The 25,643-nt window shown below is 46.6% G+C and overlaps 1 protein-coding gene across 2 annotated transcripts in view; it reads right to left on the bottom strand.

The window, feature by feature from the left end:
- CTNNA1 (catenin alpha 1) overlaps positions 1-25,643 on the bottom strand; it is a 449,363-nt gene that overhangs the window by 5,377 nt on the left and 418,343 nt on the right. For both annotated transcript variants that reach the window (XM_030212635.1, XM_030212634.1), the window contains one exon: positions 21,662-21,796. In XM_030212635.1, coding sequence (XP_030068495.1) covers positions 21,662-21,796 — 135 coding nt within the window. The remainder of the gene's footprint in view (positions 1-21,661; positions 21,797-25,643) is intronic.

The following is a 25,643-nucleotide window of genomic DNA, read 5'->3' as shown; positions in this document are numbered from 1 at the left end:
CACTCTGGAATGAAGCGACCACTCGTGCGGTTGCATGACTCTGCTCAGTCTGTCGGCCAGACTGTTGTTTACGCCTGCCAGGTATGTGGCTTGGAGAAGCATGCCGAATTGGCAGGCCCAATGCCACATCCCGACGGCTTCCTGACACAGGGGGCGAGATCCGGTGCCCCCCTGCTTGTTGATGTAATACATTGCAACCTGATTGTCTGTCCGAATTTGGATAATTTGATAGGACAGCCAATCTCTGAAGGCCTTCAGTGCGTTCCAGACCGCTCAGAGCTCCAGGAGGTTGATCTTAAGATCTTGTTCCTGGAGGGACCACAGTCCCTGGGTGTGAAGCCCATTGACATGAGCTCCCCATAGGCGAGATGCATCCGTCATCAGCACCTTCGTGGGCTGCAAAATTTGGAATGGACGTCCCAGGGTCAAATTGGTCCGAAGTGTCCACCAGTGCAGCGAATTGCGACAACTGGGGGACAGGCGGATGACATCTTCTAGATTCCTGGTGGCTTGGCACCACCGGGAAGCTAGGGACCATTGAGCAGATCTCATGTGAAGACGAGCCATAGTCACATGAACAGTGGAGGCCATATGACCCAGGAGTCTCAACATCTGCCGAGCTGTGACCTGCTGAGACGCTCTGGCCTGGGAAGCGAGGGACAGGAGGTTGTGGGCCCTCGCTTCGGGAAGAAAGGCCTGAGCCATCCGTGAATTCAGCAGAGCTCCTATGAATTCCAGAGATTGGACTGGCTGGAGATGGGACTTTGGGTAATTTATCACAAACCCCAGCAGCTCCAGGAGGTGAATACTGCACAGCATGGACCGGAGAGCCCCTGCCTCTGAGGTGTTTCTTGACCAGCCAATCGTCGAGATACGGGAACACATGCACTCCCAGCTTGCGTAGATACGCCGCAACCACCACGAGACACTTCGTGAACACCCGTGGTGCAGAGGCGAGCCCAAAGGGCAGCACACAATACTGAAAATGCCGTGTCCCCAGACGGAATCTGAGATACTGTCTGTGAGGTGGCAGTATCGGGATGTGAGTATAAGCGTCCTTTAAATCCAGGGAACATAGCCAATCGTCTTTCTGAATCATTGGTAGAAGGGTGCCCAAGGAAAGCATCCTGAACTTTTCTTTGACCAGGTATTTGTTCAGGCCTCTCAGGTCTAGGATGGGACGCATCCCCCCTGTTTTCTTTTCCACAAGGAAGTACCTGGAATAGAATCCCTGCCCTTCCTGCCCGGATGGTACGGGCTCGACCGCATTGGCGCTGAGAAGGGCGGAGAGTTCCTCTGCAAGTACCTGCTTGTGATGGGAGCTGAAGGATTGGGCTCCCGGCGGGCAATTTGGTGGAGTGGAGGCCAAATTCAGGGTGTATCCGCACCGGACTATTTGGAGAACCCACTGGTCGCAGGTTATCAGCGGCCACCTTTGGTGAAAAGCTTTCAACCTCCCCCCGACCGGCAGGATGTCCGGTACGGACACTTTGATGGCGGCTATGTTCCCATGGATCCAGTCAAAAACCCGTCCCCAACTTTTGCTGTGGAGGCGCCAGGGGCTGCTTAGGCGCACGCTGTTGACGGGAACGAGCGCGCTGGGACTGTCCCTGTGCCTGAGGAGGCCTTCGGGCCGGCTGGGAGTACCTACGCTTGTTGTAGGCGTAGGGCGCAGCCTGCCTGGCCCGGAAAAAAACGTCCACCTGTTGAGGTGGATGCTGAAGGAGCCCGGTGGGAGAGCTTGTCGAGAGCGGTTTCCCGCTGGTGAAGTTGGTCCACCAACTGCTCGACCTTCTCACCAAAGATGTTATCCCCCCGGCCAGGGACATCCGCCAGTCTTTGCTGGGTGCGGTTGTCCAGGTCAGAGGCACGCAGCCAGGAGAGTCTGTGCATCACTACACCTTGGGCCGCAGCTCGGGATGCCACATCACAGGTGTCATAGATACCCCTGGACAGGAATTTTCTGCACGCCTTCAGCTGCCTGACCACCTCCTGAAAAGGCCTGGACTGCTCCGGAGGGAGCTTGTCGACCATGTCCGCCAGTTGCTTCACATTGTTCCGCATGTGAATGCTCATGTAGAGCTGGAATGACTGGATGCAGGTCACGAGCATGGAAGATTGGTAGGACTTCCTCCCAAACGAGTCCAGAGTGCGAGACTCCCACCCCGGGGGCGCCGAGGTGGTATCCCTCGAACTCCGTGCTCTCTTGAGAGCAGAGTCCACGACCGCCGAGTCATGAGGCAATTGGGGCCACATCAACTCTGGGTCAGAGTGGATCCTGTAGTGGGACTCCGCTTTCTTGGGGATGGTGGGATTAGATAATGGCTTCAGCCAGTTCCGAAGCAGTGTCTCTTTGAGGACATTGTGCAACGGCACCGTGGAAGACTCTCTAGGTGGTGATGGATAGTCGAGGACCTCGAGCATCTCAGCCCTCGGCTCATCCACAGAGACCACGGGGAAGGGAATGCATATAGACATGTCCCTGACAAAGGAGGCAAAGGAGAGGCTCTCAGGTGGTGAGAGCTTCCTCTCCGGTGAAGGAGTGGGGTCGGAGGGAAGGCCCTCAGACTCTTCTGAGGAGAAATATCTGGGGTCCTCCTCCTCCCCCCACGAGGCCTCTTCATCAGTGTCGGACATGAGCTCTTGCAGCTCTGACCTAAACCGGGCCTGTCTCGACTGCGAGGAACCACGTCCTCGATGATGGCGTTGAGCGGTGGACTCCCGCGTCGGCGGGGATGAAGCTCCCTCCATCGACGGGGATTCCACCTGCGTGGCGGTCGACACCGGTGCCGCAAGCGGCTTCGGTGTCGGAGGCCTCGGCATCGGGCTGGAGCACACCGGCGCCTCCATCAATGGCGCCGGGGGCGCAAGCACCACCGGCGCCGGCAAAGCCTGGCACATCAGCCCTTCCATAATCCCAGGAAGGATGGCTCGGAGGCACTCGTTAAGGTCCGCTGCCGGGAAAGGCAGGGGGGCCGGTGCGGGTGTCGGAAGCTGCTCGGGTCCAGGAGACGGTACCGAAGCACCCATGGAGACGCAGCGACACCTCTTCGACCGAGGGGGAACGCTCCTCTCGGCACTGCCGCTTCCTCGGCGTCAAATCATCTCTGGAGGCGCCGGAGCTGGTGGTCCCATGCGCCGTGGGCGACCGATGCCGATGCTTTTTCGGTTTCTTACGGTGCCCGTCATCGGCGTTGGGTGGCAGAGATGAAGAGGAGGTAGAACCCCCCCGGCCTCGAGGAATCGGGTCTGACAGGGTTCGGTCCCGATGGCCCTGTGCAGAGGGAGTGGCCGGGGCCGATTGCCCACGCGGCCGCTCACCCCTGCCATCGCCGGCAGACCGGCGGGCCAACGGTACCTGTACTCCTGGGGTCGATGCCATCGTCGGTGCCGATTTCGTCGACATCGGTACCGGTACCGAAGATCCGGCCGTCGACACCGATGCCGTCGAGGGGCCGGCACAAGTTCCAAAAAGACGGTCCCGTAGAACTTGCCTCGCCACCTGTGTCCGCTTCCGCAAGCCGAGACACAAGGTGCACGTCTTGGTATTATGCTTCGGCCCAAGGCACTGGAGGCACCAAGCGTGGATATCGGTTTGCGAGATCTGCCGGCCGCACCGACCACACTTCTTGAATCCGCTCAGGACCTTCGAGGACATCGACGAAAAAATCGCATCGGCGAAATCAAAGTCGTCTATGGTGGCGGTGAAAAGCATACCCGAAAAGAAAACGACCGTGCGGTCACAAGGCCGCAACGAGGCGCCCCCGCTAAAGACGACGAGGGGACAAACTTTTTTTTTTTTTAGGGAAAAAACGAAGCGCGAACGCGCACAAAGAGAAAAACCTCGAAGAAAAACTCGCGGCTAGGCCGCAATCCGGTTTCCGGGGCTGACAGAGAGAGAAACGATAGCACGTCTCTCTCCAGCGCGGAATCGAAAAAAACTGAGCGGGAACGGTCACGCACAGGCGGGAAGATGGCCGTGCATGCGCGGTGGGCGTGCCCTGCGTGCGGAACCGCCCGCAAAGTTTTGTTCCGGTTGATGGGGGCTGCCGTGGACGTCAACCCAGTCGTGAGAACAAGCAGCATGTTTGTCCTCGGAGAAATAGTTTTTCTTTGACAGCCTTACAACTATACCTTTCTTCCAGTCATGTGGTATTTTCCCCTTTCCTATGCTGCATTACACAAATCACAGTATTCATTCTATCATTTAATTTGATCTTCTCTTCAAGAGTTCTGAAACAGAAGTCTAATCCTGGCGATTTTCCATTTCTTACTCTTAACAGCTTTGATTACCTTGTCCATTATAAATGGCTCGGTATGTTATCTGAAGCCCTGTTGTTGTTTCAGCAATCAGCTGGTCTAATGTTTCAGGCTTTGGGCAGTTTACTATTTCCTTCAAATGTTCTTCCCAATGTTGGACTTTGTTCACGACTTTACTGACTTTAACAAATAGTACTTTTTTTTCCCATTTGTTCCTGTTAACGGATTATGTGATACAATGTTTTGAAGTCTTCTTGTGCTTCTTTTTCTGCTATTTGAAGCATTTTCTTCAGCCCATTTTCTCTAATGTTTAAGTTTATTTTGAACTTGCTATACTGTCTTAACCGACTCTGAGGACATGGTGGTGTAACATTTACTATTCGGAGGTCTTCTGCATTCAGCTGGTCCTTCGGTTTACTGATATTGTATTTGATAGTGTCCTTTGATTTCTGTACTCAAGCATGAAATGCATTTTTGCAACCACTACATACTGGTTGCTGTGTAAATCAGCTCCTCTATAGGATCAGACAAAATGCAGTGATCTGATCTATCTTCCTCAGACTGCTACATGATCTGATTTTTATATTGCTCGTCAGGTGTGCGCCATGTGACACTTTATGAATGTCTTTATGTGAGAACTGTGGGTCATCAATAACAAAGTTATTCAGTTGACACAACTGAACAAATTGTTTGCTGTTATTCTGCATTCCTACACTGGCATTTCCCATTGTCCTTTCCCAACTTTGGCATTTATCAAAAAGTCATGTTTCAGGACTTGGCATTGTATAAATTGTGATTTACTATGCTGAGTCATATCTAGATGTAATTAGTTTCTCAGTTATTGTTTTCCATTCTATCTTAGCCGCAGCTGATGACATGAAGATTGCAACACCTTGAATGTGTGCCCCAGTTTTCCTTCCAGACTATATTGTTATCCCATCAGTAGTTCTCTTGTTAATGTCTCTCCATCTTGCTTCACTTACACTAAGAATGTAAAGGCAATACTGATTCATTTCCTTAATCAACTGCATATATTTTGTTGTTTCCATCAATGTGTATAAATTCCAGCATCCAATCTTGGTGGGGGACTGTGCCTTAGTACTGAATTCCAAACCAAGGCCTCCTTTTGGCTTTGACCTTGGTCATCATACAGTCCAAGTCTAAAATACTCCGACATTCAATGTGCTTCCTTCACTACAAGGTCTCATGGTGGTAGTGGAGTCAGTCTTGTTGACTAACATTGTTTTGATACGTTTCCTGTTTCTGTAGTCTTTTTAGCTTTTACAGGGATAGGTAATTAGCCCTTCCCCAACCTTCCTTTTTCTAGGCTTAGGATTGGCACTATCATAGGAAATAGCAAACAAGTTTGATGTACTAAGGGCCAGTAAGATGGAACAAAATTTTGCAGTAGTATAATAAAATGCATTTGGGAAGCAATGTTACAATGCAAATTTACAGCCCTATAAACCCCTCTTATCCAGTAGCTTGGCTAATGGGTTTAATCAAAGGTTTATTTTCAGAAAGGTAGTTATTTGCAGAGGCTATGGCAAGAGTGATCCATGTAGGGAATGTCAAATTGCAGCTTCATTGCAAAAACTGATGCTCTCTAAATTGTATTTTTTGGGTTTTCTGGGTTTTAAAAGCACAGTTTTTAGAACTGAGTCAGGTATGTCCATCCATCACCCAAATATAGTAACATAGTAGATGACGGCAGAAAAAGACCTGCACGGTCCATCCAGTCTGCCCAAGAAATGTGCCACTTTTTTGTGTATACCTTACCTTTATTTGTACCTGTCTTTTTCAGGGCACACACCGTACAAGTCTGCCCAGCACTATCCCCGCCTCCCACCATCAGCACTGGCACAGACCGTATAAGTCTGCCCAGCACTATCCCCGCCTCCCAACCACCAGCCCCACCTCCCACTGTGCCACTTTTTTGTGTATACCTTACCTTGATTTGTACCTGTCTTTTTCAGGACACAGACTGTACAAGTCTGCCCAGCACTAGGAACAGTTCTATGGGGGGGAATATTGTCTGGGAAATCAGTGGTTCAGGGGGGCTCCCTGGGTTTGCTAAATGTGATACCTGTATGATTGACAGAGACTTGACATGTCCACTGATCTGAAATTTTTGTCCTATAATGTGAAAGACCTGAACTCTCCACAGAAACGCCAGAAATTTGTTTCGAGAACTAACACATTTTAAACCACAGGTGGTATTTCTCCAGGAAACACATTTAAGAAGGGACCATGAAAAGTTTCTAGCCTATCCTCAATATCCATCTGTTTTCTGTGCCTCTTTGCTAGATGGAGCTAAGAAACGGGGAATGGCTATATTGCTTCATTCCTTGCTGCAATTTCAGGTGGTGAAGACACAGCGTGACAGAGAGGGGCGATTTTTGCTTTTGAGTGTAATATTGGGCGATACCACTATAATATTGGCTTCTATATATGCTCCTAACGAGGCGCAGGGAGGATTCTTGTCCAAATTGGTGGGACACTTTACTTCCTCTCCGTCGGGGAAAATGATAGTGTGTGTGTGTGTGGGGGGGGAAGAGACTTTAATGCTACGTTGCACCCGGTGGTAGATAGGTCGAGAGTGCCTACTGGTGCTGATATTATGATAGCTCATGCTTTGAACAGTTTTGTGAGAGACCTGGGCATATCTGGCGTATTTCTCATCTGGGTATCTGTGACTACTCATTCTACTCACATCCTCATGATACTTATTCCCGTATTGATTACATCTTTGTAGATGTGTCCCTAACACATGCCGGATGGGCATCAGAAATAGGAACAGCTACCTTATCTGACCATGCGCCGATTTGGGTTAGTCTGCCATCGCTGTGTGGGGAGGAGAGGGTCTTTGAATACTACTCTGCTCAAAGAGGAGGAAATTTTAGCAGGTTATAGAAAGACTCTACAAGATTATTTGGAGTTCCATGTGGACTCGGGGCCTTCTTTGGGGGTAGTTTGGGACGCGCTCAAGGCGGTCTTTAGAGGCTACTTTCTCCAAAAAAACTAGCTTTAGGGCTAGACAGAAAAGGGCAGAGGTTGCTGAGTATTTAAAGCAGTTGCTGAGTATTTAAAGCAACTGAACTCACTCTCAAAGTCATAAAGCTTCGCATTCGGTAAATACCTTGAGGGAAATTCAAGCGCTACGTCTGAAGTTAGATCAGATTTATACAGAACAGTTAAGTTCTTCAATGATCAGAAGCGGCATTCTCATTACGTCTTTAGTAATAAACCTAGTAGGGCACTGGCGGTTAAATTGAGACAGTCAAGAGTAGACAGGACTAAAATTGTGAGATAGAGCGGGTAAGTCTGTGACTAACTCAAAACAGACACGGGAGATGTTTGAGGTTTATCATCAATCACTTTATACTTCAGATATTGTGCCTAACCCTGAAGCTACAAAAAGTTTCTTGTTGCCTTGTCCTTTTCCTGCACTTTCAGAAGCTCAGATAGATACTCTAGATGGGCAGGTCATAGTTGAGGAGGCAGCCAAGGTAATCAAGGCTCTTTCCTATTGGGAAATCACCTGGCCTGGATGGGTTACCCAATGATTTTTATAAAACCTTCAGGGGTGAATTGGCTCCCATTTTGACTGAGATTATGAATGAGATCTTAGTAGGCAGAGAGTTTCCTCCCTCTATGATGGAAGCCTGGATAGCGGTTATCCCTAAGCCTGGAAAGGATGTGACCGATTGTGCTTATCGTCCCATTTCTATATTAAACTCGGATATAAAAATCTTAGCAAAGGTACTTGCCAACCGTCTTGCAATGGTTATGCCTGAGTTGATTCATCCAGATCAGACGGGTTTGATTCCACATAGGCAAGCAATGGATAATATTTGCCAAATGGTTAATCTGCTTCATGTCACTAAGAAATTAAACCTCCAAGTTTGTTTAGACGTTGAAAAGGCCTTTGATTGAGTCCATTAGCCTTTTATGTTCGAAGTGTTGGATCGTTTTGGGATTGGTTCGGGCTTCTGTAGATGGATCCGGGCTTTATCTACTGAACCTAGAGCATGTGTTCGGGTTAATGGGGGTAATTCTCAAATGTTTTCCTTGTCTCGTGTAACTAAGCAGGGTTGTCCGCTCTCGCCATTGTTATTTGCATTGGTTATGGAACGCTTGCGATGTGCATTAGGTCGGACCCGAACATATCAGGTATACAGGTAGGTGGTAGGGAATATAAGTTGGCGCTTTTTGCGGACAATGTACTCCTTTCATTGACAAAACCACTATTATCACTACCCAATTTGATTAAATATTTGTTGTACTCTGCAGTTTCAGGTTTCAGATTAAATGTAAGTTGGAGGTGTTGGCCATAGGCATCTCTCCTCGGGTGCTGGCATCCTTACAACATTCTTTTTCCTTTAAATGGGTAACGCAAGGCACTGGTTACCTCGGAGTAACTGTTACACCAAACTTTTAGGAGCTATTTTCGGCCAATTATTCACTGCTCTTGAGAGCTATTTATAGAGACAGAGAGGTGGGATACTACAGATTTGTCATGGCTGGGTAGAATTGCAGTTTTGAAGATGAATGTATTACCGCGGTTGCTCTTTTTCAAGCTCTACCTATCAGGGTTTCTAGGGGTTTTCTGGTGGGAGTGCAAGATAAATTGGTGCGCTTTGTTTGGGATAAAAAGTGCCCTCGCTTGCCGAGAGCTTTATTGTATAAGGATAGGAGGAGGGGGGGGGGGGGTACTGGGAGTCCCTAATGTGTTGTGGTATTATAAAGCAGCTCAAGCGCGAGCGGCTTTTGAGTGCTATCATCATCATTCTCATAAGTTGTGGGTGACGTTGGAACAGGCAGAGGTAGGCTCTTGTCCGCTTAGTGACATGATATGGCTTCACCGTACACATAGGCCTTTACGTAAAGACCTGTGTCCATCGATTCTGGCAACATTCTTTTACTGGGATGGACTGTTTGTTAGGCCCGATGAGGTGTTATCTAAATTGTCGCCGATAGCAAATAACCCTCTTTTTCCTCCTGGTGTTCCCTCAGGGCCCTTTTCTCGGTGGCGATCTTTGGGATTGGTGTCCTTGGGTCAGTTATTTGACGAAGAACATTTGCTCTCTTTTGATTCTCTGAAAGAACATTATCAAATCTTGCAGAAGGAGATGTTTGCGTACTTGCAGTTGCGACATTTTCTTTGTTCAAAGGAAATCCAGGTTGCTATATTGCGCGAAAACACGTTTATTGAGGATCTCTGTGAAGATTCCAAAACTACAAGGGGTCTTATTACCTGTTTATATGCACATCTTCGTGGCCAATTGGTCCCAAATCATGCTCACAGAGAGCGATGGCACCGGGAATTAGAGGTGAATATTGACGAGGGTGATTGGTCCTTTTTTGAAAATAATTAGTCTAAGATCTCTATCTACGTCCCTTCTCAGGAGAATGTAATTAAAGTGCTATACCGCTGGTATTTAACCCCTGCCAGGTTGCACCATATGTTTCCTGGAGTTTCATCACTGTGCTGGCGTGGGTGTGGTCAAAAGGGTACGATGGGACATATTTGGTGGACTTGCTTTAAAATCAGGGCCTTTTGGAAGGCAATACAACACAGATTGCAGAGTTGGATTTGAAGGTCTATCAAATGGTCCCCATGAGTTCTTTTTATTTGCAAAAAAACCCGCCAGGTCTTACTAAGTCTCAGTCATTGCTTTTTAGGCAAGCAATGGTGGCAGCGAGATTAGTGATTGCTGGTCAATGGACATCCATACAGGCCCCACCTCTGACAAGATGGTTAAATAAGCTATGGTTTATATGCGAAATGGAGAGATTACGGGCCGTGAGAAGCCATATGGGAGCCTTTCCTGAACCACTGTACCTGTAAGAGGGGGAGGGTTATGGGGGGGAGATAAGAAGGGGAGGTAGGGCTTTAGGATTGGTTGGGTGGGATGTGGGGGGGGGAGATATTTCATTAAAAACCTCAAAAACTATGAGGTCATTGTTAAAGTTAATGGTAGATTTGAACTCTGTATGGTTATTGTTCTGTTTTGCAGAGTTAAGACGTGTCGCGTGATGAGGATGTTTTTGGCTATATCTTTATATATGCTGAAAGTTGTTTACTTAATTTTATGCAGTTTTTATGTACAGGGATTTTCCAAAACTCAATAAAGACGTCTTATAAATTAAAAAAAAAAAAAAAAAAAAGCAGTGCCACACAACTATAACATTATGCCCTCCACCTCAATCACCAAAATCATGCCACCTGGTTTCCCTGGTGCAGAGTTCAAGTGTTGAACTCTGCACCAGGGAAACCAGTGTTTGAGTGTTCATATTTTTAGTAGAGACTTGCCGTTTCAGCCATCCACTACCTTTTGAGACACACTGCCAATTTGGAATCATTGCAGTGACCTGTTTAACCACCTTCGAGCGTGGGTCTCTGTCCTTTTCTATTATTCCGGGAAGAATTCTTTTCCTTCCTCTAGTGTGCGGATTTGGTGTTTACCTTCTTTGTAGAATTGCAATGCAAATGGGTAGCACCATTTTTATGGAATTTTCAATTCTCTCCTCTGTTGTATAACAGGCCTCAGCTGTATCCGTTGCTCGAGTGTCGCGCCCGCTAAATCTTGATATGTCTTGATTGGATAAGAATCCCATTGTAAGTTCTCAGCTATTCTTGCGGCTTGCAAAATTTTTTCCTTCACTTTAAAATGTGTAAAACACGCAACTATATCCTTCGGTTTATTATTGTGGGGTGTTCCCAAGATCCTATGTATATGGTCTCCTCCGGACCCAAAAGCGTCTTTGCAATAGATTGTACATTCTCACAATCAGTATAAGCTGGAGTGTCCGGTATCTCGTGGAATCTCAAATTGTGACGCCTACTTCTGTTTTCAATATCTTTTAGTTTATCCGTTAATGTGAGATTAACTGCCCTTAGGATCCTGGAGTTGGGAGGACAACTTAGCCCAAATCTCAGCGTGTTCATCCACTCTTTGATCTGTGTTCTCTACTCTATGTCCCAGGTCCACTATTTTAAGGTGTATGTCCACTCACAGTGTCACATTAGTTCTTCCCGGACTGCTTTTAAATCAGTCTTGATTTCACGAAGTCAACCTCTAATCTCCCGCAAAGGCTCACTTGGGTTTTCTTCCGCTTCCTTTCTTGCCAAAAACAAGTCCATTTGGATCGGATCTGCTTCATACACCATGGCTATCAATTGCGGTGTAGGCCTCGTGGTAGCAGGCCCTTAAATCCTGGGTAAGCAAAAATGGAAAGATCTATTGTTCCGCTCAATTTACTCATACTTTCTTGAAGAGGATTACATCCAGGAGGCTTTGTATTTTAGCTAGCAAAAGCAGTGTTCCTGAAATCTGCAGAAATGGGGGGGGGGGGGGGGGGGGGGGGGGGGGGGTTTGCGCCCGGAGCGAGTCTTTCATGCTGCCATGTTGTATGGTGATGTCACTTCCTCCTGAAAATTTTAAACATTACAAGTAGGTATTCCCTACATCTGTAAATCACAAGGAATGTTCTTTTAATACATGTGCATCTACTTTTCAGTCACTGCTTATGACAACAGTAAAAGCAGCGCCAAAATCCTTGAGCATTAGGCACACAGTAATGCTTGAGAAAAACCGTCTAAAACCAGTCAAAATGGAATGTTACAAGCCCAGTAAGCTTCGAGCATCTGGCCCATACTGGGAAGCTTGAGCTTCCATAACCTATGAAGATCTTTTCCCTTTTTGCTAAACAGTTATGTTTCAAGTCAGCTGTACAGCTTAATGCTATATACCATACTCTTGGCTTTACCAAAATTCTCAACCAAGACCAATGTTCTCTCTTGTTCTGTTCCCATGGTGCTAAAATCACTAAAGATATGTGAAACCATACCCTTAACTTTCCTGCCAAACTGATTCTCTTCTTCCAACAACTGATGTCATGTGATGATCTGACCAAGGGACTGGGGTGATCACTGAGGTGAAATCCTGGTGTTCAATCTGCCTCCTACCCAGTGATGTGCTGGAGCCGGATCGCACAAGCCGGTTGTAGCCAGCTGTTAAAATTTTTGGCACCCGGCTCGCACGATCTGGTTGTTGAAGTACGAGCCAGCTTGCCTCTCCTCCCCCCACTCCGCGAGCTGCAGGGTCACAGACTCCCCAGAGTCAGCTCCCCTGCCCGCCCTAAGCTCCCCGATAGCCCTCCTTTCCTTCCTGCTGCCGCCCTGCCTTTAAATATTTTATTTTACCTCGAGTCACGGCGCAGGCACTGAAAGCAGCAGGCTCTGCTCACCTTCAGCCTTCCCTTCCCTCTCAGTGTCCCGCCCTCGTGGAAACAGGAAATACATCAAAAGAGGGCGGGACACTGAGAGGGAAGGGAAGGCTGTAGGCGACCCGAGCCTGCTGCTTTCAGTGGCTGCACCGTGACTCGAGGTAAAATAAAATATTTAAAGGCAGGGCAGCGGCAGGAAGGAAAGGAGAGCTATCGGGGAGCTAAGGGCGGGCAGGTGAGCTGGGGGTTGGAACTGGCTCGTCTCGGGGGCTGAAAACGGGGGCAGGTGGAGGCTGGGGTGAGTCACTGCACATGGGTGGGAGGGGACAGGGGAGGATAGGGGGCAAAGGAGAACCGCAGGACATGGATGGGAGGGGAGGGCGAAGGAGAATCGCTGGACATGGATGGGAGGGAAGGATAGGGGAGAGAGAGGAGAGTTGCTGGACATGGATAGATGGAGAGGAGGGCAGGAGAAAAGCTGAACCTGGATGGAGAAGAGAGAAGACAGGAAGGAGATGCACATGGATGGAGGGGAGGGGAGAGAGGAGAAATGCTGGACATGGATGGAGTGGAGGGAAGGGAAGAGAGGAGAAATGTTGGAGGGGAGGAAAGAGAGGAAGGAGATGCACACGGATGGCAGGGAAGGCAGAGAGGAGAAATGCTGGGCATGGATAGAGGGGAGGGGAGGGAGGGAAGACAGAGGAAGTAGAAGGGTTGGACATGAACGGAGGGAAGGGAAGAGAGAAGAAGTGAGATGAACATGGATTGAGGGGAGGAGAGAGGAGAAATGCTGGACATGGATCATGGAGGGGGGAGAGGAAAAAAAGCTGGACATGGATGGATGAGAGGAAGGAGATGCATATTAATTTTATTTATTTGTTACATTTGTATCCCACATTTTCCCGCATATTTTTAGGCTCAATGTGGCTTACATGGTACTGGAGAGGCGTTTGCAGACTCCAATGAGAATACAAAATGGTGCTAGGTAAGATACAGTTCGTGTGGCACAGCCACGAATGGGAGTCGTATTGCGGAAGTTTTGAGCGGTCTGGAGTTTCTGTAAGGTCTGTTCCTTGCATCCCGCATAAATTCCATTACAATAGTCTGTGTGGCTTATTACCATTGATTGTACCAGGTTGCAAAATGTTTCCCACGGGAAGAGTTGCTTTAGGCATTTGAGTTTCCACAATCAGTGGAACATTTTCTTAGTTGTGGATGGTACTTGACTCTCTAGCGTTAGGTTACGGTCTATTGTAACGCCGAGGATCTTCAGGCTGTCTGATATGGGAAGGGAATAGTCTGGGGTGTTAATAGTTGTAGGGTTGTCTGTGCTATGTTTGGATAAGAGGATGAGGCAATGTGTTTTTTCTTTGTTGAGTTTTAGTTTGAATGCATTTGCCCATGAGCCCACAGTGTTTAGGCTGAGCTTGATTTCGTTGGTTATTTCAGACAGATTGGATTTGTACGGAATGTATACTATGACATCGTCTGCGTATATGAAAGGGTTGAGGTTGTGGGTGGCTAAGGACTTGGCCAATGGGGTCATCATTAGGTTGAAGAGGATCGGTGACAGGGGTGATCCTTGTGGTACTCCACAGTCCGCTTTCCACGGTGGTGATATGCAAGAGTTTGATTTTACTTGATATGTTCTTGTGGTTAGGAAGCCCTTGATCCAGCTAAGCACATTTCCACCTATCCCGCACTTATCTAGTAATCATATTAGTATATTGTGATTTACATGTCAAATTGGAAAAGAAGAATGTTCCCGCCAGTTGCTATTTCCTGCTTGAACTTGGCTAGGAGAGTGAGAAGTACTGTTTCAATGCTGTGGAGGGGGCGAAAGCCTGACTATGATTCGTGTAGTAATGAGAATTTATGCATATAGTCTGAAAGTGGCTTGGTAGCCATGCTTTCCATCAGTTTGATTACTAGCGGGATCAATGCTACTGGGCGGTAGTTGGTGATTTCATTTGATTTTTTCTTCATGTCTTTTGGTATCAGGGTGAGTAGGATATTTCCATTTTCCTTGGGGAAGAGGCCTTGCTGAAGCATGTAATTTAGGTGGGATGTGAGGTCCGCTATGAAGCGGTCAGGGGCAGATTTCATTAGATAGCTGGGACAGGTGTCTAGTTTGCAGTGGGTGTTGGAGAACTTGTTAATCGCTTGGGTAACTGTTTTGACGGTGAGAAGTGCGTAGTTCAGCCAAATCTGGTCGGCCGGGTATCATTCAGTAGCTGGGTCCGGCTCATTGAGGAATGTTCGATGTCAGTGGTGTCTCGGGGTAGCGTGTTGTGAAGGTTTACAATTTTTTCATTGAAATATTTAGCAAGTTTATCAGCAGGTGGAATGTCTGTATTCGTTGTGGGACAGGTGTCTAGTTTGCAGTGGGTGTTGGAGAACTTGTTAATCGCTTGGGTAACCGTTTCGACGGTGAGGAGGGTGTAGTTCAGCCAAATCGGGTCGGCCGGTTATCCTTCAGTAGCTGGGTCCGGCTCATTGAGGAAATGTTCGATGTCAGTGGTGTCTTGGGGTAGCGTGTTGCGAAGGTTTATAATTTTTTCATTGAAATATTTAGCAAGTTTATCAGCAGGTGGAATGTCTGTATTCGTTGTGGTGACTAAGTTGGTGTCTAGGAGTTTGTTTACAATTTGGTATAGTTTCTTTGTACCTTTATATAGATGGAGGGGAGGGAAGAAAGAGGAAAGAGATGTCTTGTGAGGCCGCCCTTGTAAGTCTTGGCAGCTATTTTAAAGAAGATGTGGTAGGAGGAGGGTCAGCGCCGGCAGTGGGCAGGAAAGACTGGGGATCTTTCCTACCACGAAGAATCCACTAGACCACCAGGGACGCTGCCTTCAGGTATGCGCTGGGAGTGGGACCCTCTGGCTCTGGGGATCGGGGAGGAGGTCTGTAATAGGTAGGTGAGGTGGGGTGGGGAGGATACTGTAAAAAAAAAAAAAAAAAAAAGTTAAATTCTTAAAAATAACGCCGTCTTGTGTATAGGGATGTACACAGAGAAAGTATAATAAGGGAATAACTTTTCATACGTAGAGTAGTAATTTGTTATAAATTGCAATCAGTGTGTTATTTGGAGGGGCTGGTTATAGGGACACCTAACCCTGTTATTGCTGCAGAGATTTTTTTTCTCCTGGTAAAGGGCTTCTAAAACAGACATCATGTTATGGGAATCAGGTGCTCAACGTTCAGAGTTTCTATTTATTTACGGCATTTTATCCGACATGAATTAGATTGGAGGCTTGGAGCATTAAATGTTTTTTCCCCGGAGAGAGTAATGCATTGTCCCCCCCCCCCCCCAGATATAGCCAACTCTGCCATTTTTTTTGGGGGGGGGGGGGGGGGGGGGCGCAGAGATGGACTGGGGAGAGAGCCTGTTAAAAATTTACCAGCACAACACTGCTCCTACCTGAACGCCCAAATCCCTGTTCATTATACACTCTACCTCAAACTACCTGTAATAAGTCTGAGCTTGATGTCTGGATCAAAAGGCGATCAAGGGCTTAAACATGAAACCCACTCTAGAGACAGGTAGGTTGTCCCTGAAGGCTTTTCCCTCTTCATCAGGGTAGAAGTCCGAATGGCATAATTGCTACAAGCAGCATGATGAAGAACTCAAAACTTAGCCATGCTGGCAGTAGGTCCGGTTTTATAACAGCTATATGAAAGCTAACTATAATGAAAATCTTCAGAAGACTATATTTGAAAATTATTTTTTGCAAAAAATGTTTCTAAAAAAATGTTCTTGGATAGATGAGTGGGCAGCTATCGCACTAAAGAACTATTGTGCTTTAAGTATGCCAAATTTTCTGAGGGTCCATATAGAAGTGATTATATAGTGACAGACTGAAGTTTCCTTATCAAGAAATTATATTGCAAGGAGTGTATTTATATGTTGTTAAGGTGTCCTGCAATTGAAATATTGTCAGATCAAGTGGATTTATCAATTTTAAAAAGGCACTGGTGCACATGAAGTCAGTAGCTCTGAAGCTCTGTAATAACCACCATGACGAAATTAATGAGCTTTCCACCACATTCATTTACTGCAGAAATATCAACTGCTCAGAAAAGAAGTGACCTTCAGAAAATACTGCCTAAAAATGAAAATTGTCACCAACTAGTACTTTCTACTATTAGCCAATGTGGTCTACATTTGCAACATGAAAGACTGATATCAAATTAAAGGTAGCGTTTGGATGTAATTATTTCTGCTAAAAGAGGAATTGCCAGTTATTACATTTAGGGGGCAGTTACTTTTTCACACGGGTGTTTGTTCCTTAAATGGCATAATAGTTTTAAAACTTATTTGTTCATCAGGTTCTCTTTGCCTAATGTTACATTTTGTTTCATGACCAGAAACTATCCAGTGTGATATGCAATAATAGAGGAAATAAGGAGGGGAGCAAAATCTTTTTCATATCACTGTATATAACAATGTTTATCTAAAAGGAGATTACCCAAAACCAGAGCAGATGCTGGAAGACCCCAGTTTCCAGTCAACTCAGGAATGTAATGAATCAAAATAGCTACAATGGAACAGTTCTTTTTTATTATATCATAAATCAAGCTACTGGACCATTTATAAAGGGCCAACAGCAAAATAAAACCTGATTTATAGCATAATAAAACCACACTATTGTCTGAACTCCAAGTCACTGCAGGGCTAACAAAACCGGAAGCTGTATCCTGTATGCCACTTTCTACCAAAACACAACAAATGTAATCCCATTAAGAGAAAATTCAGGCAACTCAATGCTCAAACTCACAGGTGGAATCATTCTAATTTATTATGTGAAAATAAAGAACTACCAAAAAAGTGAAATTATTCACCTATAGCAGATGTTCTCTGAGAACAACAGTCAGTACTAGTATCCTCACTTGTGGTTGACGTCCCCGACAAAGCCCTGGTATGGACGCTACCCAGCATTCATATCTCTTTAAGAAGCCATTATTAGGTACGCACCACTCATGAATGAGTGCCTTCCTGCCCAGAGACGTGCGGGACAGCAAGTCTAATCCAACAGCATATAGTGGAGACGCCTAGTGGTTAAAGCACCAGTCTTGACATCCAGATATGGCTGGTTTAAATCTCACTGCTGCTCGTTGTGATCTTGGGCAAGTCACTTATCGCTCCATTGCCTCAGGTACAAAAGTAGATTGTGAGCCCTCCAGCGACAGAGAAATACCCAGTGTACCCAAATGTAACTCACCTTGAGCTACTACTGAAAAAGGTGTGAGCAAAATCCAAATAAAATATAGACAAGAATGCAACTCCTAGGGGAGGTGGAAGAGTATGTGTGAAAACTAGTTCTGCTGTCCTCGGAGAACAAATGGACCTCAGTCTGAGTTGCGACGCTGCGATTCCTGCAAGACACTTGTGAAAACCCTGGAAGCTGACACAACATCAAAAGGCAACTGGAAGTGCTACTGAAGTGATGTGTCCTCAGTTGAAATCGAAGACTCTTCCTTTGAACTGGAAGTATCGGGATGCGAGTGTAAGCATCCTTTAAGTCCAGGGAGCATAGCTAATCATTTTCCTGACTCATGGGGAGAAGGGTGCCTAGGGAAACTATCCTGAAGTTTCCTTTGACCAGGAATTTGCTTAGGGTCCTTAGGTCTAGGATGAGACAAATCCCCCCCCCCCCCCCCCCCCCAGTTTTCTTTGGCACAAGGAAATATCTGGAATAGAATCCCCTTCCTTCTTCACCTGGTGGAGCGAGTTTGACCGCATAGGCATTTAGAAGGGCAGAAAGTTCATCTACAAGTACCTGCTTGTGCTGAGAGCTGAAGCAAGAGGCTCTCTGACTGCTATTTGTTGGTCTGACGCCAAAGCAGGATGTTACCGAGACGGACTATTTGAAGAACCTACTGGTTGGAGATTAAAAGGGGCCACCTTTCCAGGAAAAAAAACAATTCTGGCTCCCCCCAACTGGCAGATCATCCAGGATGGCCGCTTTTACTGCAGCTATGCTCTGCTGGAGCCAGTAAAAAGCTCATCCCCAGCTTTGACTGGGGAGCTGGCTGGGCCTTGAGTGCACACTGTTGATGAGAATGAGTGTGCTGGGGACAGAGCCTGCTGAGGTTAGCGAGAAGGAGTGTACCTATGTCTCACAGTAGTAGGGACCCCTCTTCTACTTGCTCAAAAACCTCCAAGATGAGGAGGAAGGTGCAGAAGACGTCCGGTGAGAGAGAGTGTATCAATGGTGTCGGTGTTTTTCTTGATGAGGTCAGCCACTTCCTCCTACCTTGTCTCCAAAAAGGTTATCTCCCCAGCACATGGCATCTGCCAACCTCTGCTGGACTGATGGGTCCAATTCAGAGACACGCAACCATAAGAGTCTGAACATTGCTATACTTTGGGCAGAGATCCTGGACGCCACCATAAAGGTGTCATAGGCGTCTCTGGCCAAGAACTTTGGCCTGCTCCTGTCACAGAATCCGTGAAATCAGACATACTGCGTACCATGTTCCACAAGTATAGGCTCATATATAGCTGATAAGATTGAATACGGAAGAGAATAGAGGCCTGATACAACTTCCGCCCAAAAGAATCCAGGGTTGTAGCTTTTGTGCCAAGGTTCACCAAAGCATAGTTCCTAGAACTTGGCCATGGATTCCACTACCAAGGAATAACAAAGAGTAATGAAGCAACTGGGGACTATCAAACCTAGGGGTGCTCTGGATCTGGTACATCATGTATCTTCTTGGGCAAGACAGGAACCGACAGAGAGGACCTCCAAGTTCTTCATCTGAACATCTCATAAGATCTAGTGAAGTGAGACCATCACAGCCTCCCTAGGAGAGGAATCAGTCCAGGTCCTTGAACATCTCTGCCTTGGGCTCATCCTCTGTCTCTAAATTAACTGGAATGGCAGCCACCATTTCCCTAACAAAAAATGGAAATGAACGCCTCTCAGGTGGAGATTTTCTTCTTTCCTAAGAAGGGAAGGGTCAGATGGAATACCATAGGACTCCTCCTCAGAGAAGTACTGTGGATTCTCATCAGACTCCCGTGAGTGCTCCTCATCAGTGTCTGCAAAGAACTCCTCATGGGAGGGTAGAGACTGAGCCTGCCAAGATAGGGAAGAACCATGTTCTTCAGATGGGCGTTGAGGTGTCTCTGCTCCACCCTCTGCTCCGGCGAAGCTTCTGCCATCATCGAGGGGGTGTATGCACAGGCGGCACTGGCGTCTTCAGACATCACTGTAGGCTGAGGGCCTAGCAGGGCAGCAGAAAGCAGCATGGCAGGTGCAAGCACATCAGATGCCGATGCACTCTGTTGTAAAAGCCTCGCCAAGTGCTCATAGAGCATAACCCATATGTGCTCATTGAGAAAGGCCAATCAGGAAAGGCTGGGGCATCAGGTCAGAGTCAGGCTGCTGAACTGCCGGGGTCAAAACAGGTGCCGGGTCCTGACTCATGGAGACCTGCGCATTGGCACTCTTGTATGGAGAGGGAGTGGGCCTCACACTGCGGCTGCTTCTTGGGGACCAGGGGCTCCTTTGGTGGGCCGGAGCTACCGGCACCATGTGTTGAGTGGGATCGATGCTGATGCTTCTTGGCTTTCACCCGATGCCAGTCAAAGACACTCCTCAGAACTGAAGAGGACAACATCGAATCCTCACATCACCTCGGATTTGGGTCTGATGCTGACCAGTCCCAGGGACCCTGCATAGCAGTCGGCACTGAGGCAGAGGGAGACCTACTTGATGCACGCCCACCCCCAGTGTCCGAGACAGATCTAGCAGCCATGTGGACCGATGCAACTCTTGAAATCGATGCAGATACCAACGTTATGGATTTGGACCAGGCTCCAAAAGCTGAGACCCTCTGGCCAGCTGGGTTCTTTTCTTCATAAGATGACAGAACACAGCTGGAATGGGTTATGATCAGGCCCCAGACACCCAAGACAGCTCCGAGCTGGCGTTAGGGTTTGCAGATCATTTGGGAGGAATGGCAGGCCCCCATTCCCCCCTACAGCAAACCTGCCAGCGAGGGCAGTTGAGGACGTCCAAATTTGGACGTTTCTGTGACGGGGCAGTTGAGGATGTCCAACATTTGGACGTTTCTGCAATGGGCAGTTAAGGACGGCCAAAATTGGATGTTTCTATGAGAAAGACCTCCGACACCCCCCTTGAAATATGGCCGTCCCTGCAACAGGGCAGTTGAGGACGTCCATCTTCCGATTTAAAGATTTATTTTTGTTACATTTGTACCCCACGCTTTCCCACTCATGGCAGGCTCAATGCGGCTTACGTGGGGCAATGGAGGGTTAAGTGACTTGCCCAGAGTCACAAGGAGCTGCCTGTGCCTGAAGTGGGAATTGAACTCAGTTCCTCAGGACCAAAGCCCACCACCCTAACCACTAGGCCACACACTAGGGCGTCCTTCTCTTTTCGTTGGTCTCCAGCCCAGACCTGTCAATCAAGTGAGGGAGGATTGTGTTGAGCGCATGCTCAGGCACAATTCTCCCGCACTTCTATCCCATAATCAGAGATAATTGCGCTGTTTTAAATTTGCATGCATTATCTCTGATCATAGGTCTAATAGCGTCCCGTGCTGTTCCAGTGCTATTTTAGAGCGCTGTTCGGAACAGCGTGGGGCTTTTGATCATCTGCCTGAAAAAGAAGGCGAAAAAAAAGCAAAAAAAGGAAAAAAAAATTAATTTTCCTAGGGTAGGCACAAACCACTCGAAAAAAGTACTCATGCACCAGACAGTGTAAGAAGTCACAAATAGCGCGTCCTCTCCTTACAGCAGATAAGAAACTGCTGGTCCAGCGCTCTCTTGGCAGGCGGGAAGGCACTCGCGCATGCGCAGTGGGGACACCGTGTATGCTCTTAAAGCAATATTAGCTTTTTAATGCTCCGCACCAGTTGACACGGATGACGTCACCTACATGTGAGAATATGGCCTGCTTGTCCTCAGAGAAAACACTGATACTCCTGCTATTCTTCAACCTTCATGGATTCTCACAGCGTGGTGTGCAAAACAACCTGTCTTGGACCTCATACAATTTAAGATAACAGTGGCTGAAACAAAATTAACCCATTTTTGCTCAGTGTTCCAAGTCTGTTTTAAAAATCTAGGGTGAAAATAAAAATTTGAGAAAAAACAGGTTATGAAAGATTCACAGATGTGTAAAATTCAGGTACTTACTCCTGACACAACAAGTTCTCCCCCAAGATTCTGAACTTCTGCTTTAACTTTACTGCAGATATTCAGCTGGTGGCAGTATAATGCAATGCGCTGAAGATAAGCCAGGAGGTCCTGTTTGCAGGCAGAATCTGGACACTGAAAAAAACCCCCAAAAGAGAAACCACTTTAAATCCAAGATTGAAAAATTAAGCAGAATAAAGAAGTCTTTTGATGAATACACTTATAATCACTGACTTCAAGACATTACAGTGTAACTTGGGAGACACATATGAAATGAAAAATGGTACCATTCATATTGTTTTAATTATTAAATATCTCCATGTTAACAAAGAATTAAGCTACATCAACTATGGATTTAGGAGAATATGGAAACTGGAAATAATGTTCTCTGGTTCTACAAATCAAGGCTGGAATAAAGGTATAACAAGTGATGACAAGAAAAACAAAAGGTCATTAAAATGTAGAGAAAGGTATTAAATACTAATGAAACATTCAAATTAACATATACCAGTATAGCAAGTTACTCACCTGTAGCTGGTGTTCTCCAAGGACAGAATGCCAGGTATTCTCACGTGGGTGACATCTGACTGAGCCCAGTGCGGACTCTGGTTAGCGTACAGATGTTTCAAGAAAATTCTAGCAGCGTCCGACTGCATATGTGTGGGTGCCTTCCCATTTGACGCACAAGCGCGGGCCCCTCAGTCAGGTAAGATAGCTAAGGAATATAACACCTAGGTGAGGAGGGAGGGTGTGTGAGAATACCTGGCCTGCTGTCCTCTGAGAACACCTGCTACAGGTGAGTAACTTTGCATTCTCCAAGTACAAGTTGTCCCAGCTGTATTCACATGTGGGAATCCCTAGATCCAGGCTCACTGAAAATAACAATGCTAGGACAATAGGGATTCGAAACATCGGCCTCAAAGTTAATAAACCTGTAGCTACATACATACTTGTTGTGAAAGTGCAGCCTGGAACATAAACTGGGCCTAGGAGGGTGGAGTTGGATTCTAGACACCAGATTCTGCAAGGCTGTATGACCGAACTGGCTGTCACATCAGGTATCCTGCTCAAGGCAGTAATGAGATGTAAATATGCGGACCGAAGACCACGTCACAGCCTTGCAGATCTCCTCTATGGAGACTGACAAGCAGGCTACCGATGTAGCCACGGATCTGACATTATGAGCCTTGACATGACTCAAGCGTCAGACCACCCTGGGAATAAGTAAAAGACATGCAATCTAACAGCCAACCGGAGACTGTGCGTTTCCTGATGGCGACTCCTCATCCTGTTGGGATTAAAAGAAACAAAAAGCTGGGTAGACTGGCTGTAGGGCCTAGTCCGCTCCAAGTAAAAGGCAAATGCTCGCTTGCAGTCCAAGGTGTGCAATGTGCATTTGCCAGGAAGGGCATGAGGCTTGGAAAAAAACGTTGGAAGGACTATAGACTGATTAAAATGGAATGCCTTTACAACCTTAGGCAGGAACTTGTGGAGAACTACTCTTTTTTGATGAAATTTTGTGTAAGGTGGATATGTTACTATAGCCTGAAGCTCACTGACCCTGTGAGCTGAAGTTACAGCCACCACAAACAAGACATAGTAATATAGTAGATGATGGCAGATAAAGACCTGTATGGTCCATCCAGGCTGCCCAACAAAATAAACTTATTGTATGCGTTACTTTATAAGTATACCTGACCTTGATTTGTCCTTGCCATTTTCAGGGCACAGACCATAGAAGTCTGCCCAGCAATAGCTTTGCTTCCCAATTACTGGTGTTGCTACCCAATCTCTGCTAAGCTTTTGTGAGTCCATTCCTTCTGAACAGGATTCCTGTGTGTTTATCCCACACATTTTTGAATTCCGTTACCGTTTTCATCTTCACCTCCTCCCGCGGGAAGGCATTCCAAGTATCCACCATCCTCTCCGTGAAAAAATACTTCCTGGCATTTTTTCCTGAGTCTGCCCCCCTTCAACCTCAATTCACATCCTCTAGTTCTACCACCTTCCCGTCTCCAAGAAAGGTTTGTTTGTGGATTAATACCTTTCAAATATTTGAATGTCTATATCAAATCAATCACCCCTGTTTCTCCTTTCCTCCAGGGTATACATGTTCAGGTCAGTAAGTTTCTCCTTGTACGTCTTGTAACGAAGACCTTCCAGGTCAAGCACTTCAGATGACAGGAATTAAGTGGCTCAAATGGAGCTTTCTTCAGCTGGGTGAGGACAACGTTGAGGTCTCATGACACAGGCTGAGGTTTGGCAGAGGGCTTTGTCAACAGCAAACCTCTCATGAAGTGAACTAGAGACTGTCTAGAGATGGGCTTACCTTCCAAACGGTGCTGGTAAGCACTAATTGCAGTGAGATGAACCCTTAAAGAGTTGGTCTTAAGACCAGACTCAGAGGTACAGAAAGTATTCAAGCAGGGTCTATGTAGGGCTAGAAACCAGACAGCAAACCTCCTCCACTTGAAAGAATAACACCTTTTGGTGGAATCTTTCCTGGAAGTCAGCAACACCCTGGAGACACCATCAGGAACATAAGGAAGGAAATTCTAAGCTCTCAATATCAAGGCTGTGAGGGCCAGGGACTGAAAGATGGGATGTAGAAGAGATCCCTCATTCAGCATTATAGGAGTCAGAAAACACTCCAAACCTCCAAGGTTCTATGGAGAGTAACTCCAGAAGAGGGAACCAGATCTATCTGGTCCAACATGGGGAGATTAGGATCATGGTTCCCTGGTCTTGCCTGAGTTTCAGCAAAGTTTTACCTATTAGAGGGATGGGATATATATGCATACAGAAAGCCATTTCCCCAACGGAGGAGGAAGGCATTCAAAGTTGGCCTGTCATATGCCCTGTATCTGGAACAGTACTGAAGGACTTTGTGATTGAATGGAGTGGCAAAGAGATCCACCCAGAGAGTGCCCCACACTCAGAAATCTCACAGGCAATGCCCATGCTGAGTGACCACTCGTGCGGTTGCATGACCTGGCTCAGTGTCAGCCAGGCTGACTACCGCTAGACATTTGGTGAAAACCCTGGGAGTTGACGCGAGGCCAAATGGCAACACGTGATACTGAAAGTGATGTGTTCCCATCTGAAATCTGAGATATTTCTGTGGCCTAGAAGTATCGTGTTATGAATGTGGGCATCCTTTATGTTCAGAGAGCATAGCCAATCTTGAGCCTAAATCATTAGGAGAAGGGTGCCCAGGGAAAAAATCCTGAACTTTTCACCAGGAATTTGTTCAAGCCCCAAGGTATAGGATGGAATGCATCCAGTGGTGTGCTGGTAAATTTTTAACAACAGGCTCTCTCCCTGGTCCACCTTTGCCCCCCCCCCCCCCTCTGCGCCCCCCCCCCCCCCAAAAAAAAAAAAAAGAATTGCAGAGCTGGCTATATCCGGGGATAGAGCATGCTTTCAAACAATCCTTACATCCAAATTTACCTTCTTTTAATGTTAAAAAAAAAAAAAAATCCTTTATCCTCCATCTTTTAAGACATTGCCTACCTGCTGGATAGTGATGGCACAAGGAAAGCAAGTTTGGTCCAGTGAAGACTAACTCAAAATAACCTGGCTGTTCCTTAGATGAGCCCTAGTATTGCCATATTGAAAATGTGACCATACCATGACTCTGTGGTTATGTTCCACTAAGTTAAAAGATTAACTGGATTTCTTGAAAGGATTATATATTTTAGGATGCAGGACTAGGGACACACACATACACATATTTAGTCAATATCATAATTCTTCATGTACAGCCACAAAACAACCTTTTATGGTGGATAGTGTTCACAATGAGCTCCTTTTATTATCGACCAGATAGAGATAAGAGTTTTCAGTTTTGGCACAGTATAATTTATCACAAAAACAAAATATAAGAAAACCAATGGGCTGCATTAGGGGCTTATGGGCCATTTATGTTTAAACAAAAGAAATCTGCATGAAACAAAATATTTATTTTTATTTTGACTAATAA

The sequence above is a fragment of the Microcaecilia unicolor genome, chromosome 8 (assembly GCF_901765095.1).
Source record: "Microcaecilia unicolor chromosome 8, aMicUni1.1, whole genome shotgun sequence".
NCBI lineage: Eukaryota > Metazoa > Chordata > Amphibia > Gymnophiona > Siphonopidae > Microcaecilia > Microcaecilia unicolor.
The sequence above is the reverse complement of the archived record's forward strand: the minus strand, read 5'-3'. Positions and strand labels throughout refer to the sequence as shown.